This window comes from Bos javanicus, chromosome 8 (assembly GCF_032452875.1).
Source record: "Bos javanicus breed banteng chromosome 8, ARS-OSU_banteng_1.0, whole genome shotgun sequence".
Taxonomy (NCBI): domain Eukaryota; kingdom Metazoa; phylum Chordata; class Mammalia; order Artiodactyla; family Bovidae; genus Bos; species Bos javanicus.
This window is the reverse complement of record NC_083875.1, coordinates 78,683,372-78,701,487: the sequence shown is the minus strand read 5'-3', so window position 1 is coordinate 78,701,487 and position 18,116 is coordinate 78,683,372. Positions and strand designations below refer to the sequence as shown.

At 39.4% G+C, this 18,116-nt stretch overlaps 1 protein-coding gene across 6 annotated transcripts in view; it reads right to left on the bottom strand.

Moving 5' to 3' along the window:
- Positions 1-18,116, bottom strand: part of NTRK2 (neurotrophic receptor tyrosine kinase 2) — a 407,230-nt gene that overhangs the window by 329,139 nt on the left and 59,975 nt on the right. For all 6 annotated transcript variants that reach the window (XR_009738137.1, XM_061426053.1, XM_061426054.1 and 3 more), the window contains exons 6-8: positions 11,211-11,347; positions 10,565-10,697; positions 7,847-8,152 (exon numbers count right to left, since the gene is read on the bottom strand). Coding sequence is in view for 5 of the 6 variants with exons in the window: in XM_061426053.1 (XP_061282037.1) it covers positions 7,847-8,152; positions 10,565-10,697; positions 11,211-11,347 (576 nt within the window). In the remaining variant the exon portion in view is untranslated. The remainder of the gene's footprint in view (positions 1-7,846; positions 8,153-10,564; positions 10,698-11,210; positions 11,348-18,116) is intronic.

Sequence of the window (18,116 nt, the reverse complement as noted above, 5' to 3'; positions counted from 1 at the left end):
GAGTGGGCCATAGAGACACTCTTTATGTACCGCCTAAAGAATGGAAAGCTTTAAAATCTGCGTATTTTATCATCTAGCACTCTGGCTAGGTTTGTTCCAAGTCTAAAGCATTCATCATTCGGGTCATGATTTCAATAAGAGAATCTACTCTTAAACAATCAATGTGTTCATGTTTACAATAATACCTGACCTTGAATATTCTTGGAACTTGTGCTTTCTAATCAGAAGATGCTAGCAAAAGCTCCAGGTTTCTTCCACATGGCCCTCACAAGCAATCTCTCTGCCGTGAATTTCTAGTTAGAATTCTGCTTAAAAGGGCACCCTCTCCACTTCTAATCTCCACTCAGTCTCCACACACATTCATGTTCATGAAGCAACTTTTCTATATGTGGGACTGAATTCCAGTGACAGCCACATAATAGATCAATTTCATCTTAGACAAGTCTTATTTTTGACCCATAAGCTAAATAGGATACAGAAGACTCTTTGGAGAATCTGCAGATAGCCCCTTGCTTTCTATGCGTGTGCCTGCACCACCATCTCTACTTATTCACTCTCCTAAGCCTCCTTAAGTCATCATGTTATTGTTGTTGCTTAGTCGCTAAGTTATGTCCGACTTTTTTGACCTCATGGACTATAGTCCACCAGGCTCCTCTGACCAGGGAATTCCCCAAGCAAAAATACTGGAGTGGGTTGCCATTTCCTACTCCAGGGAATCTTCTTGACCCAGTTATCAGACCCGAGCCTCCTGCATCTGCTGCATAGGCAGGCAGTTTCTTTACCACTCAGCCATCCCATAAGCCCTGAGCCATCCTGCTTTTGGGTAAAACCAATCAGAGTGCTTCTCTGTGCAACAACTACTCCATGTTTTTATTATTCCTAGTTAATACCCTTGGACAGTCAGTGAGGTAAGCTCAATGAATGCCTGAATAGTCCTTCCAGTGTTCACACTGCCCCTCCCCAACCCTTGCCAGAGTTTGCAAGGAAGAAGTAAATGAACTGCCTTCACTACTCAAGTGTGGTCCATGGATTTGCAGCACCATCTGGAAGCTCATTAGAAATGCAGATTGTCAGGCCCTTCTCCAGATCATGGAATCAGAATCCGCATTTAACAGGATCCCCAGGAGATCTCATCTCTCATTAAAGGCTGAGAAATCCTGATTTATAATTCCTTGGCAAGTGTGACCAAAGTCAAAAGACCCCAGTGTTCATAGAGGATAGTACTTTTTCAGTGAAACATAGAGTAAACCTGAAAATAGCATATCTAAATATTGAGGGGGCTGAATAACAACTGCAAAAATGTTAGGGGTAAGGGCAAGAGATGTGTTTGTCTCTAGAGGCATATCTCTGGGTCCCACTGCAAATGGGAAGGTGAGGGGAGACAGCTTAGACACCTGAGGCAGCTTATATTATATTATACACCCACCCTCTCTAGGAACCTAACACTGACTCAGTTTTCTCCTAAAAAGGCCAAGTCTAAAAAGCTCCTGTAGTCAAGTGACAGAGTCCGGGGGTCCTCTTCTCTGGGCAAGCCCAAGCCCCCAGATAAGTGAGGACAAAGCCAAAGCTGGGATGAAGCAGTTCTGGGCAGCAAGTTTCTTCCTAAGGCTGGAGAGCATAGCACTAGAGAGGTGAGGATGGGCACACTAGGGAGGTGAGGATGGGCACACTAGGGAGGTGAGGATGGGCGCACTAGGGAGGTGAGGATGGGCACAATAGGGAGATGAGGATGGGCGCACTAGGAAGGTGAGGATGGGCACACCAGGGAGATGAGGATGGGCACACTGTCATCATGTTCTTGCCCCTCCCCCGGGAGGGGACAGCACTGAGCTCCTCCCTGTGTGAGGTGAGGGGCCCTGAGGCCACGCCCAGACATATTCCTTTTCACAATCACCTTTATGTAAGTATTAGAACCTGACATTTTACAGAGAAGGAAAGCTAGATTCAGAGGTGGTAAGAAAATTGCTCAAAGCCACAGAGGTTACGAAAGACACAACTCTTAGGCCAATCAGAGCCTAGTCGCAAACCCTTCCCACCGTGGCAAAGTTTCCCTTTGAATAACAGGGAGAGTGGGATAAGCATGATTAAAATTCCAAGCTCAAACACCAGATCTGAGTGAGTCATGTGGATTAACACAAGAGACAGGAGTTTATTTCACTGAAAGTAAAAAGGAAAATGTTTGAGGTTCTATCTACTCCGATTAGTTTTTCTGTTCAAGGCTTCTACAAAAAAGAGAACATTCAAAGGAGCGCTTACTTCTTTATTGCCTGCAACTTCCGCATATCTTCAGCTGAATAGGGTTCCTTCCTTTCATGAGTAGGTCCTGCCTAATAGCGGGATAGGGACATCCCTGGGAATTAGAAGCCAAGAGAGACAACCACAAAGAGAAGCAGGAGACAGTAATGAAAGCCCAAGTGTTTCTCCGTCTTTTATCATTTTATGGGTAGTTGAAGTGTTTTCTATTATTGGGAAAAAGGGCTGTGTTTCATCACCATCCAGTAGGTAGCCCAGCATTTTCTGTTTCTCAAACCTCCAGAGAGACCTGACAAATTGTTCAAAATCCTAGAATTCCAGTACAACAGGATGTTAAGCAAGACTCTTCCTGCCTTAGTAACCGACACCAAAGTGAGCACCAAAGGTGGAATTCACAAAAGCAAGGACTGAATCCTCGTCCTTTGAAATATCTGATTCATGAAGAGATTTTAAAAGGTCCCAGAGAGGAGAGAAAAAGGAAGGACTTATAAAGAAGTTTCTTTGGGGACCAGTGTCACCATCACCACCACCCCACCATGGGGCTTCCACAGCTGCACTTGAGAACATGACCTGTGTTCTCTGGAGGTGAAAGGTGCAAGGACCAGTGGCTGACTCTGCCAGGGATGGCTCAGGCCAAGTGTGGTGGTGGGATGCAGCTGACATCTGGGTTCCACCTGTGCACCCAGAATTGTCAGGACAAGGGATCATGAGGGTTCCCCTGGACCAGATGGAAGCAGCACAGAAGGAAGTCTGTGAGGGAGTCTAGAGGGCCAGAGGGAGCCCCCAAAGTACAAAGCTGCATTCCTGGGTATGAAGGAGGAGCTACTTTCAGCAGCCAGAACACGGATGCATTTATGTCATGGGAGCTTCAGGAGAGTGGGCTGCAGAGAGAGGAATCCCAAAGTTCTCCAGGAAAGATGAGCTGTGAATCGACACTGAACACACCCAGGTCCCAAGAGCACAGAGCCACTGGCCAGTACACTTCCCTGCCCTTCATCCCCATGCCCATCCCCTCCACCCAGGCAGCACAAAAGCTTAAATCTCATTAGCTAGCTCTAGCCCCCACCCCCATGCTGCCAGCCTGCGAAGAGAGGGGAGAGGAGACTGACCCTTAAATCAAGTCCAGAGTTGATTTCTAACTCAGAAGCGACATCCTGTTTCGCAGTTGAGATTCCATCTGTAACCTCAAGTGACCCAAGGATTGTCTGTTACTCAACAATGAGCAGAAAAATCTTGCTTGGGTCAGAATTCCATCCCAGACAAGTGACTCTCACCCTTGGCTGCACACTGGGATCACTGGGGAATCTCAAAAACGAAAAATGCCAAAGCCCAAGCCTCACCTTGGAACCACAGAATCAGAATTGCTAGAGATGAGCCCCAGAAATGTGTCTTAAAAAATAAAATAAGATTAAAAAACAATTAAAACTCAACCATTAATGTGTAACAAAGAGCAGGATGCTACTGTTCTAGTAGACCAAGAAGTGACTAAATAGTAAAGGGACAATGGAAAACCAAGAGGAAAGGAAATAAATTTGACTGTCACCAGCTGTGCTCTTCCATGTGCTAGAAAGATAAAAATCACTGTTCTTCAGATGCATTTTGAAGCAGAAAGTTCCTTGTTGTACTTTAAATATAATTCAAAACTGACCAGCTGCTGCTGCTGCTGCTAAGTCGCTTCAGTCGTGTCCGACTCTGTGCGATCCCATAGATGGCAGCCCACCAGGCTTCCCCGTCCCTGGGATTCTCCAGGCAAGAACACTGGAGTGGGTTGCCATTTCCTTCTCCAAACTGACCAGAGCTGAGTTCAATTCCAAGCATGGGATCAGAAATAATCAATGTAGTGTTTAGAAAGTCTTGACTCCCTTTCTCAGTTGCAAGTCAAGTTGCCAGTGATGATCTGGACTGGTACCTGGGCCCTGCTGACATCTAAAGACCTGATAACACCTGTCCCTCCTTACAACACCCTGGCTGGGGCTAGTGTCTGGTGTCAGACTCTGCAAGGTTCCAGCACTCTGGAGAAACACATGGGGATCTTTACTGCCAGTCTCACATCCTCACACCTGTAGATGGCACCCTCTTGGCCTGGCTGATGCTGGCTTGGGGTCTCTCTGCTCCAAGTGGAGCATCTGCCACAACATCCCATGTTTCCACTCCATGTGGTGTGAAAGGCAATTGGGACTGTCACTAAGTTCAGTCATCCTCTTCCATGCTCACCCATTTTTATATTATTAGGTGCTTTTTATTTATCTGTTTTTATTCCTGTTTTAATTTCTGTCAACATGCTTCCTTCTCTATCTCCAAATAGAGAGTGAATTCTTAAACAAGGCGACCATTTCATGGAAATCAGAGTTCTGAGCTGAATGAGGAACACATGCGACCAAAGATGGAAGAGCTGCTGTTTTGTTTTTTTGTTGTTGTTTGTTTGTTTTGTTTTTTGTTTTATTTTATTTTATTTTTAAACTTTACATAATTGTATTAGTTTTGCCAAATATCAAAATGAATCCTCCACAGGTATACATGTGTTCCCCATTCTGAACCCTCCTCCCTCCCCAAGAGTTGCTGTTTTAATTCTTCTGGATTCATACAGTGATGCAACTGACTTCACAGAAATCCCAGACTGCCTGGTTCCTGGTAAGTCCAGAAACTCGCAGTGTGAAAAAAAGGATCTCATCAAAACAACCAGGGGGAAAAGTAGCTATAACTTCGTATCATGGAGATTTGGGAGAGCTGAACTTCTTGATCAACTACTGTATGATGACAACAGAAATACTGAAGGACCATAAACTCAAACATGACCTTAAGGTAGAATGTATATTTAGACCTGCTGCCGCTCCTGCTGCGTCGCTTTAGTCGTGTCCGACTCTGTGCGACCCCATAGACGGCAGCCCACCAGGCTTCCCGTCCCTGGGATTCTCCAGGCAAGAACACTGGAGTGGGTTGCCATTTCCTTCTCCAATGCATGAAAGTGAAAAGTAAAAGTGAAGTCGCTCAGTCGTGCCCGACTCTAGCGACCCCATGGACTGCAGCCTACCAGGTTCCTCCGTCCATGGGATTTTCTAGGCAAAAGTACTGGAGTGGGGTGCCATCGCCTTCTCCGACATTTAGACCAGCAAGGTATAAATATATATAGTATTATATATACATATATATAATATTTCCCTTTGTAAATTTTTCTTTAATTTTCAGGGAAGTTAAGAGGGAAAGAAAGCATTTCTAAGAAAAGCCATTATCTGTAGGCTAGGGCTACAAATTGCATAAATATCCACAAAGATTCTACCATACAAGCCAAGTGAGGTCAGTCTCTTAACTGGTCTCACTGGTTTATGGCCCATACAGGCCATTTATATCCACTATCACCCTAGGCCAAGTCTCTTTCATTTCCACTTTCATTTATTACTCCCTGATAGTGGGTCCTTGAGTAAATAATTAGAGTGAAATAAAAATCAGTCTTTTCTAAAGCCATATTTATTTTAAAGATCTGATAAAAACAATAAATGAAAAGAAAGGGAAAGAACATCTTTAAAAAAATATGGCTTAATTTTTGTTGTAGATAAATAAATGATTATTTCCTTTTAAGGGAATACTTGAGAAACTTCGAGCTATACTTAGACCAGAGAACCACTCTTTCCAATCACTAGCTAAATTAAAACTAACAAAAGCCATCGATAAAAATGAGGCCACATGGATAAGATGAGTTAAACTGTACCAAATATTGGTACTGTACAGAAATGTTCAAAAGAAAGCACATAAAAATCCTATCTAAAATAGAAGCTTCTGGTTTTACACTGACAGAACAGTGCTCATATCAAAGCATACAAACCACTTCTAAAACTTTTAAATGCCAGACCTTCAACCTGGAATCAAGTTCACCTCCAACAGTTTCAGAAGCCAGTTGTTGGCGAAATTCACATAAATCCTTAAGTTTAGATGAGAATAATGTACTAACGTGACGTCAGTTTCTTAGTTTTGACAAAAGTAAGCAATGCAAGATGTTAGCAACAGGGAAATCAGGTGAGGGGTAGCTGTGAACTCTCGGTACCATCTCTGTAACTTTTCTGTAGATTTAAAATTATTCACAAATAAAATGTTCATTTAAAAATATACAAAAAACTGTTGTCCCAGAAGCAAAGATTCTGGATTTAACTATAAAGCTGTTATTCCCACAAATATGCAGGAGGAAAATGAACACAGTAATCTAGCGATTTACTACAGCGAATGTAGCCAAGCAACTAAACTCTCAATTAAGAGGAAGATTTAATGAAACAGACAACAACTGCCAGGGTGTCTGGGTAAGGCATCCAAACATAGCTTGTTTTATGTGCTCCTGAAAGGCTGTTTGTAAATCAAACTTATATAATTCAAATCCCATTTTGAGCACGCTCAGGAAGCTGGTGCATTTAAAAAGCTGCTGAATAAACACCAGGATAACAGGAAGATGGACTGTGTAACGAGAATTATTGCACTCTCATTTGGTGAAAGTGGCTTGGCAGCTATCACCTTTGTCCACGGGGCTGTCCTGGAAGCCATACTAGTACCTGCTGCCCAATCAGCCCCTGCCCCACTGGCCTCCAAGTCTCTATTTTCCCTTCTCTCTGCAAGGCTGGCTTTGTGTGGCTTTGATTAATTCAGAGCTGTTAGGGTGAGGAATTCTAATCATGAACAGGTCCCAGTAGCCAAACACATGGCTCAGCCTCCACAATGGTATCAGGTATTTGGGCAATACGATCAAGCAAATAAGAATACTTTCACTGAACAAGAGTGTCTGGAGAAAGTAAACGCATGATATTGTCCCTGCTGTTACTGGGGCTCCCACTGAAATTCTTCTGCTGACCATGGACTGGACTCCCAGCACCAGCCATCCTTTTCCCAATTCAAACCATTGGTCAGATGGGAACTAGTACCACTCTTAGGAAAATAATTCACGGTTCTATCAGCAGATGCCTTAACTCAGTCAGCCCAGGTAAGCAAAACATTCCACAATGTTGGTTTCTCTGCCACAGATGAGGGAGCAGGATTCTGAATCCCAACTGGTTAAAACATATCTCAAACAGCGCATGAGCCGACCAAATTCAGTTCACCTGCTCACAGATTTGCCTGTATTTTGTCACTGTGGGTACAAAATCTCATATAACACTTGAGAGAAAAATAATGTGTGTGTTCTCAGAATATTGTTCAAATTATTCATCCCTATCACCTCCATGGGAGGAGTATGAGGCCCTGCCCTTGGATTGGCCTTGGACCTATGACTTGCTTTGGCCAATGGCATATAAGTTGAAGAAACTCTGTGCCAATCCCAAAAGGAAGCCTTATAAAGCCTTGCATTATTATTTTTTTTTTTTTTTTGCTGTCCTCTTGTACTTTGTACTTATCCTAAGAAGTAGATCTCCTGTGTAGCTTCTATTTCTGCACCCTGCACCCCAGATAAAACACACATGCAACAAAATTTCCCTAGCTGATCTACAGGCCCATGAGCAAGATGAAATGTTTGCTTCAAGCCACTGGGTTTGGGAGTGGTTTATTGTATTCATGATGTTGTCAATAGTTGAGTGATACACACTAGTCCTCTCTAGATGCAAAAACATCAGGTACTCACCATCATCGATTCCAGGCCAGCCCATGAAATGAGCAGAAATCTGTTTCTCATCCTTCCCATATTCATTCTTGGCTACTAACTTGTAGTCCCCATTGTTCATATGAGTGGGGTTATCCAGCTGGAGGCAGCCGTGGTACTCCGTATGATTGGTAACATGGATTTTAGTACAGATGTATTTGGACTCATTCAAAATTGCCCCGTTATAGAACCACTGAAGCGCTGGCTTGGGATTGCCTTTCACAGTGAATGGAATGCACCAGTGGTGGTCTGAGGTTGGAGATTCGAGAAATGTGATAGTTGGAGCAACTAAATTGAAAAAGAGAGAGTTAATAGCATCAGAAAGCTCAGAATTCTCCCCATCTCCAAATCTCTGTGTCATAGACAGGGGGGGTCTTACTCAACCATTGTTTGGTTTAAGAAAACGTATGACCCGCAACTCTGGAATCCATCAATATTTTGTATCATCATCAAGTTTGATTTAACTTTTACAGAGAGCTTCAGAAAGAATCCTTTCCCTGCTCTGCCTAAGATCCACGCATCATAGGCATCTTTACACCTATTCAGTGTGAGAATCAACTCCAAACAGATCCCAGTGATTTCTGACAGTGGAAAGGGCTCATTTGAAGTTGACTTTGGTTTCTAACACATACGCCTTGATATTATGGAGATTAATCACCAAAACATTGAGGACCACTATTCTTACAGGGCTTCGCTAAATAATACAATGACAAAAATGACTTTGGAAATCTTGCTTGAAGCCTGGATCTCACATAAATTTTCCAAAAGAAATAAAACTGGTCAATGCAAAGAATGTTACTCCTGATGTTGACTGATTATTATAAAGTCTGATAAATTAATATATTTTTCACTGTCGATAGTAAATGCTCTTTAAAAGCATCACTTTTCATTATAGTATAGTCCATTTTTTCTAGAATTTCAGATGCATCAAAGTTTTGATCCTTTAAATGTCTGAGGTCCTATCTAAACCTGAAAAACAAACTAGAGATTATTTTTAAATGAAATATAAAGCACTTTATTCTTAAGGGAAACAAGCATTATCAGGTAGCATCTTTAAACAGAGTACTTATCCTAAGTGAAGACACTTAAAATCCCTCTTAAGTGGGATTCATGTGGTCCATTTTCATGTGGTCTGACTTTGATAAGTATAAAACTGAGGATAGGAAAAGACCTTTGAGACCTAATAGTATCATTTTTTCAGATGAAAAAACCCAAGTGCTATGAGGTTAAGTGACTTGGCCAAGGTTACTGAGTGAGGAAAATCTGGACCAGGCATCCAGAACTCCTAATGCCCTTCCCTTCATGCATCACTTCCTGGTTGTACATGTTCATCACACAAAGTGGGGAAATCATAGCCTGGCAACAAAGACATCTGAATGGGTCACTGCAAAGGATCTCTCAGTTGTTAATATTCCGTATCACTTATTTCTCATTATCTAAACCTTGATAGACTAGACCAGCTCTCCAGACCAGGGAGTCTACATAGATATTAACCTAAACTGAAAAACATTTGAATTGGAGTGCCCTTATTTGTAGGTCTGTGTGACAAACACAAGGATCACAATAGGGGAGGAACAATACTTACCTTCCTCCCACCAGCCCAGGTCCCCATATGCCCAGGCCCCATTTCTTCCTGCCACCACACTCTAATGTGCTTTTTGTGAGGTGTTGATTTAAGAACACAAAGTTGGAAGCTTGGTTGTACATGTTTGGGGATGACACTGACTTCAAGATTGGTCAAAATCATGAGAAATTATCAGTCCCAGACCTTCTGGGCATCGGGGTAGTATTGACACCGGCAAAAGGTTGGTGATTTCAATCATTCACTCCAACAGTCACATAAGGAATGTGTGTTATGAGTGAATGCTAATCAGTGTACCAACACCTGTGTCCACGTGTGTATAATGCACATTCATACTTGTGCACACTCGTGTTTTTCTCAGCCAAATCCTAATTCAGAGTAAAACCTCATTAATTTATACCATGGCAGCTCAGAATTTGCAATGATGTGAAGAGTATGTATTTTTTTACTGAATATGTACATCATTCACATTGAATGAAACAATCTGGAATATTAAGATATACATTGCATTGTTTACAATACTGGAAAACAATGTACATATACTAAAGAAACATTAATATCCTTTATCTTCAGAAGACAGAAACTTAAAGCAATTATAATAATAGAAGTTTTTTGCAGGTAATAATAATTTTCAGCCATTTTAGTAGTATTCCTTCCACTTCCCACAGAAGCTTGATGTCAAACTAATGAGGTTTATTTTTTGTATCAACAATATATTGAATATGAACAGCCAGCCCAATACTTTAGGTATCACAACTTTAAAGGTTCATATTGCTTTTAGAGAGAACAAAATTTAGAAACTAGTTTATCAAAATTTAAACTACAAGTTATTAACAAAAGGAAGATAACCAGCTCAAAATATGTTCTATCAAGAAAAGACAAGATAAGGCACAAAAGGATAAGTTTAAGATCGAAAAAGAAGCTTAAAGACAACACATGAACAAGAGAGATTAGCAGAAATAGAAGGATGGAAGGAGCTGGTAGCATTTGTTAATTAAGGACGCAGAAAACACTGCATATACTTTTTTAACGCACAAAGCAGCAGAGGTCCCCAACCACAAATGCGGGTGTGTCCATGATCTTTTCTATTAAAAACACACGTTGATCTGATTACGTACAATGTACAGTGAGGTTGACAGAATCTTGATCTTCTCCTACAAGATTTTCTGCCACACAAGAGATTTGCTTTCCACTGTCATCAGATGAAATGTTAGTTATCCTTAAGGAGCCCTGTGTGTGGCTTGTTTCATTCTACAAATGAATTAACAGACAAAAATAATCTTGATTAGAACTGAACCCAATAGTGAGAAGATTTGGCATTTCTTCCCCTAACTAGAGAAAATCATCTGTAACATTAGAAAAAAAATTCCAGTCTAATCAAGCTCAATAAAAGGGGCAACTCAGACGTTATTCTCTTATCTCCAGATTTTAATTATAAACGTGTGAAGCTGATTTAATCCTTGAATTCCTACTTACCTTCCTCGAAGGGAAAAAACCACAGTGAGAGTCACTCACCTTGCTCATGAGGAAACAAAAAGCTTACTAGAGACCTACAGACTTCCAATCTATGAAGTATACGTAACTAAAATACAATCTGCCTTAGTCTTTGTTTAGTAAGAATAGACAGAAAGTAAATACACAACAGAACTCATTGTAAACCTCTCTCTGTGGCCCTATAAAATATTAAATGATCATCACTAGGTTAATACAATCTCAAGTTCTGAGATAGTCTCATCTCTACAAACATACAAACACAAGACTCACCATATGCTTGGAAACCAGATTACCGACATCCCAGTACAAATTCGGAACTGGGTCACCTGCAACAGTACAAGATAATGTGATAGACTTTCCCTCCTCCACGGTGAGGTTAGGTGCGGCCAAATTTGCTGATGGCAAACCTGTGGAGCAAGGAAAGTAAAGGAAGACATATACACATAGTTAGGTGCATTATCAAAATAACAGCAACAAGTTGAAAACTCTCTCTGCTTTAAAAATCAATCATTATTTGCTTTCTGAAACTGACTTATGTTGATCTGAAAAAATGCCAAATTGATAAGCTTTACAGACTTGATGAGAGCCAAAAGATGTGTAAAGAGATTTGAAAACAAATTTTGCATGTGTCTCAAAAACACCATTGCAGAATAATCTTTTATTTTAAAAAAAACCCACTAGTTTGTAGAACTACATCTTCTGGTTCTTGTTCTGTTTTACAGTTATCAATCCAGTTGTTTGCACACAGTCATTGTATTTGTAGAACATCTTATTTTTCCCTCAGTTTTCTCTCTTTCATTTTTTTACAGTCAAGGACAAAAGGGTGGGAGGCATCTACAATTTTTGCATAAACCCATTTTTTTCCATTAAATAACTCACAAATCTAACCCACTACCAGAACTAGATTTTTAAAGAGATAAACTATGATCTTGAAATATAAGTTTAAAAAGCAGACCAAGATTTTGAAACAGTCCAATTATGGAAGTTGGTTTCAAAGCATTTTTCAAAGATAATTAATAAATTTGAACCATACAGCATTAGAATGTTTCAAAGCTATATAAATCATAGTTAAATATTACAGGTATACTTGGTCACCTTATTTATGACATGATGAAAAAAATTGTATAGATCATTATCCCAGTGAAAAGCTCTTTTTTGGAAAAACCCTGAGAAAGTATTTGTTACCAGATGAAATTCTGATGCTTATAGACATTCTTTAATATTTCAAGACAGCTTCATTTTTGTACTTTTATATTTTCTAAGTCAGCTTTTCTTATTAATGGTATCACTTCATTAAACTATTATACCATTTGGGTGTTTATACTGCTCTTATTCATAGTATTTTTAACATGAAGGTGGGTCTCAGAATACGTCAGGTCTTGCCAGTCAAGCAAGCCCCTCGCTTGGTATCAGAAACTCACCTTAGGACTGCATTCATCCCAACAGCTCTGTCCCATGGAACTATAACACATCATTAAACTCGGGAGGACCCACAGGTCAGAAAAGGCAATTCATCTTCAACAGCCATGAAATTTCCATTAGCCTGCCCACCTAAGGGTTTCTGACCTGCCACCTTCACAATATTATGCACAAATCCTTCTCTTAAGACACAGTCCTTACTGACAACACTATTAGTATTTATTCCTGAAACCAGACTACAGCAAGATTTACATAGTATATGTCTCATGGTATTCCCACAATTGGTAGAGGACTTTCCAACAAGATCTGGCTTTCAGTGGCTGGTGTGACATCTTCAGAACCCTTCCTTCTTGTCAGCCTTTAATAGAGAGCAGTGTTGTATCTTTCACAAGGTTCCAAACAGTCCCCTAATATACTGAATTTATATCGAGCAATGAAACATATACAAGTGATCAAGAGTCAGTGCAGTTGACTGGAATGAACACTGGGTCAGGAGTCAGAAGCCCTAGACCCTAAACCTGGCCCATACTATGTGCCATCAGGTGAATCATTTCTCCTCTCTCAATGTGATTCATTCTGTATTAAATACACTGTTCAATCAGAAGATCTAGCTAGGATTTTTCCAGCTCTAGAATTTGGTGACAACTTTCATGACAATTAAGCTTCCCAATGTAAGAGGCTTGTCATGGCAAGATATTAATATAAGGAATGGGTTTATTTTTTTAAAAATCTTGAAGCTGGTGGTATGATCCAGGTGACTTTTTCCAGATATGCATTTCTTTAAAAAAAAAATACATAGCCACATAGTTTGAAAAGTCTATAATTCTACAAAAAGTGTTTAAAAAAAATATTCAAACTCTCTCTCAGATCAGGAATAAGACAGTGATGCCCACTTTTGCCACTTTTATTCTACATAGAATTGGAAGTCCTAGCCACAGGAATCAGACAAAAATACATAAATTAAAGATATCTAAATTGAAAAGGAAAAGTAAAACTGTCACTGTTTGAAGACAACATGATATTATACATAGAAAATCCTAAAGACACCACCAAAATAATACTAGAACTCATCAATTAATTTAGTAAAGTTGCAGGATACAAAATTAATATACAGAAATCTATTGCATTTCCAGACATTAACAATAAACTATCTGAAGAAGAAACTAGGAAAAAAAATCCATTTACAATTGCATCAAAAAGAACAAAATACCTAAAAATAAATCTAAGAAGGTGAAATACCTGTACCTGGAAAACTTTAAGACACTGATGAAAGAAATTAAAAACAACACAAACAGGTGGAAAGATATATGGTGCTCATGGATTTGAAGAATTAATATTGTTAAAATGACCATACTACCCAAGGTAATTTATAGATTCAGTGCAATTACTATCAAAATACAAACGGCAATTTTCACAAAACTTGTATGGAAACACAAAGGACCCCAAATAGCTAAAACTATCTTGAGAAAAAAGAACAAAGCTGGAAGTATCATGCTCCCTGATTTCAAACTATATGATAAAGTTACAACAATCAAGAGTATGATGTCTGTTTATCACTCATTCGTGTCTCTTTGTGACCCCATGGACTGTATAGCCCACCAGGCTTCTCTGTTCATGGAATTCTCCAGGCAAGAATATTAGAGTGGTTGCCATTCTCTTCTCCAGGGGATCTTCCCAACTCAGGGATCAAACCTGGGCCTCCTGTGTAGCAGGCAGATTCTTTACCATCTGAGCCACCAGGGAAGCCCAAAGAGTATGATACTGGCACAAAAACAGACACATTGATCAATGAAACTGAAGAGAGAACCTGGAAATGAATTTGTACTTACATGAACAGTTACTATTCTACAAAGGAAGCAAGAATATATAATGCAGTAAAGATAGCCTCTTCAAAAAATGGTATGAGGAAAACTGAACAGCTACAGTCAAAAGAATCAAAGCTAAACTACTTACTTATACCATGAACAAAAAGAAATTCAAAATGAATTAAAGATTTAAATGTAGGACCTAAAACCATAAACCTCCAGAAGAAAACACAGGCAGTATATACTCTTTGATACTGGTCTTAGAAATTTTTTTTTAAATAAAGGGGGAAAAAGAAAAATAAATGTAACTTTGCTGTTGTTGCTATTTAGTTGGTAAGTCATGCCTGATTCTTAGCAACCCCATGGGCTGTAGCCTGCCAGGATCCTCACTCTATGAGATTTCCCAGGCAAGAATACTGGAGTGGGTTGCCAGTTCCTTCTCCAGGGGATCTTCTCGACCCAGGGATCAAACGCATGTCTTCTGCATTGGAAGGTGGATTCTTTACCACTGAGCCACCAGAAAAGCTCAAATTTAACTACAACAAAGTAAAAAAGATTTTTCAAAGCAAAGGAAACTATCAACAAAATGAAAAGTTTCCCTTTGAACAGATAAATATTTGCAAACTATATATCTGATAAAGGATTAATATCTAAAGTATACAAAGAACTCATGTAACTCAACATAAAAAAGAACCATTTAAAAAATGGGCAGAGGATCTAAATAGACGTTTTTCCAAAGAACTACAGATGTCCAACGGGCACATGAAAAGTGGTTCAACATCACTAATCAACAGGGTATAAATCAAAACCAAAAAATCAAAACCACAATGAGATAACACCTCACATTATTCAGAACAGCTACTACCAAAAAGACAACAAATGACAGATGTTGGCAAAGAATGGAGAAAAGGGAATTCTCATGCACTATTGGTGGAAATTCAAATTGGTGCAGCCATCATAGAAAACTGTGTGGAGATTCCTTGAAATTTTTTAAAAATGGAACTATCATATAATCCAGCAATTTCACTTCTGGGTAATTAATCCAAAGAAAACAAAAACACTAATCATAAAACATGTCTGCACTCTTATGTCCATTTCAGCATTGTTTTTACAATAGCCAACCTAAGTGTTCATCAGTGGATGAAGATTAAGATGTGCTATACAAATACAATGGAATGCTACCCCTATAAAGAATGAAATCTTGCCATTTGTGACAACATGGATGGACTTAGTATTATGCTAAGTGAAATAAATCAGACATAGAAACACAAATACTGTACAATGTCACTTATAGGTGGAATCTAAAAACCAAAGCAAATTAAACAAAAATAAAATAGGATATAGGAAACAATCAGATAGTGGCCAGTGGAGAGTGGGGTAGGAGAGGAAAGAAATAGGTGAGGGAAATTAAGAGGTATAAATTTCCAGTTGCAAAGTACCAACAGGTTTGAAATGTACAAAAAGGACAGTGTAGGCAATATAGTCAATAATTATGTAATATCTTTGTATGGTAACATATTATAACTAAGGCTGAGCATGGTGATCATTTGAAATGTATAGAATATTGAATCACTATGCTGTGTATCTGAAACTTAATAGAGTATTGTAGGCTATTTATACCCGAAAAACACACCAAAAAAGCAAACTTATAGAAAAAAAGATCAGATTTGTGGTTACTAGGTGCTGGGGGTAGGTGGAAGGAGGGGAGATTGAATAAAGTAGTCAAACGGTACAGATTTGCAGTTACAAGTAACTACTAGAGATATAATTTACAACACAAGGAAAAACTGTTTCCATTTCTTCAATTTTGTATCTATATGAGATAATGGATTTTCACTAAACTTACTGTTAAAATCATTTCATGATGTATTTAAATCAAATTGTGCTGTACACCTTAAACTTATACAGTGCTGTCTGTCAATCATATCTTAATAAAACTGAGGGAAAACATAACAACTACAAACACAGGGGGGAAAAAGAAAATATTCAAACTACCATGTGAAAAATAGTACCCATGTGGCACTATTTCCTGCTCCCCAGAAGCACTCATTTCATCTCTTTTAACTTCCTTTTGGGTATTGATCTCTGTATCACTAAATACTGTGCTTATATTGCTGCTTCCCAGTTTTTCTGTTTTAACATAATCTACTGGCCTCTCACCATGGAAGATGAGAACTCGGCTCATGTTCATACAGAAAGGCAGCTCTCCTACATGCCCGTACTACATTCACATCACTCTGTGTTCATATCTTACCATATGCTATGAAGTTTTGTTGTCTGAATGTAAACATGAAGTTTACTATAAGTTTATAAACCTTACTGATAGCTGAAACACTGTAATAGTTATATTTTATCAAATTTAAGATTGCATTAACTATAGGATGCAGTACTGTGATAAGAACCACTAAGAAAGGGAAAAAAACTATGTCAATTCAAGTATGATGTAATGCCTTCTCACCACTTAGATTTGCATTTAGTGGTTAGACTTACTGGGTAACCCATCTGTTTTAAACCTTTCTTTCCTGTATCCTGTCTTTTTTTATCTGCTCTATTTATGGGGAAATTTCCTCAGATTTACCTTGCAAGCTTTCTTTTGATATTTTCATTTCTGTCATACTTTTAGTTTCCAAGGCTTGTTGTTGTTCCTGAATGGTCTGCTATTATTAACACTCTTGTGTTTATTTCATGGAAGCAAGATCTCTTCTAATCCCTAATATCTATGAGACATTAATGACAATTTCTTATCAATTTTTTTTCTGTCTAAATCAACTTTGTTTCTTGCAACTTTTTCTTTCTTTGGATGTTTTGTATTTGTCTTTAATATAAGCTTTTCTCAAACAGTTTGTGATCTTTGGCTGTTCTTTAATCTTTAAGAATGGGGCACTAGAATCATTACATATTATTAACTGCCAGTATCATTGCAAAGTTTCACTATTATCGGCCTCTTTAATGGATACCACCTGGTGTCAGTATCCTTAAATCCTTCTCTGGATGGTATTATAGGTCAGATTATGCAGATAATTCTCTTCCAGTGTCTTGTTCAGAAGGGGAAGCAAACTAGAAATACAGGTTTCTCTGGCTTCCCTGGTAGTTCTACGGGTAAAGAATCCACCTGCAATGAAGGAGATCCCAGTTTGATTCCTGGGGCGGGAAGATCCCCTGGAGAACGGATAGGCTATCCAAAACTCCAGTATTCTTGGGCTTCCCTGGTGGCTCAGAGAGTAAATAATCTGCCCAAAATGCGGGAGACCTGTATTCCATCCCTGGGTTGGGAAGATCCTCTGGAGGAGGAGATGGTAACATACTCCAGTACATTGCCTGGAGAATCCGCATGGACAGAGGAACCTGGGTTCGCAAAGAGCCGGACATGACTGAGCGACTAAGGACTGGCTATTTAAAAACAGAACTTTCCTATGAAACCTTTTGAAAGCCGAAATGACATAAAGCAAAGAAGCAGTAACCTTAGCACACCTGCTAACAAATGCACAGAATAAATCAAGATAAAGCATAGATTCTCACAGACACAGCTCAAAACTATGGTGTCTTGATGAGATGCTGAGTGTAGTTCCCAGGAAGGAGCTTGGTGGTGCCACTCCCACTGCTCAGGGTGCCCCCTGCCTCTTAACAGCTCCATGCAAAACAAATGCTGAATGCCATTTTTGCTCCTCACCTTGTTTTGTACAAGCAAAAATCCTCTTCAGATTTCTTTCAGAAGAGCAAAGTGGTATAAAGCAAACAGTTGTATGTAAACCCATCATTCTATGACTCTCACAGCCTCAACTCTACTTGGAGTTCCTCATGATCTTTGTTTTATCCTCTTTAGAAAATAAACTTCTAGTTCATATACACCTGGGATGTACGGGGCAAAAATCTTTCAACCACTCTCCTGTACACTGAACTCTCTCACTTCCTGAGCCTGGTAGAAGTTCTGCAATATAAACCAAGCTCTCCT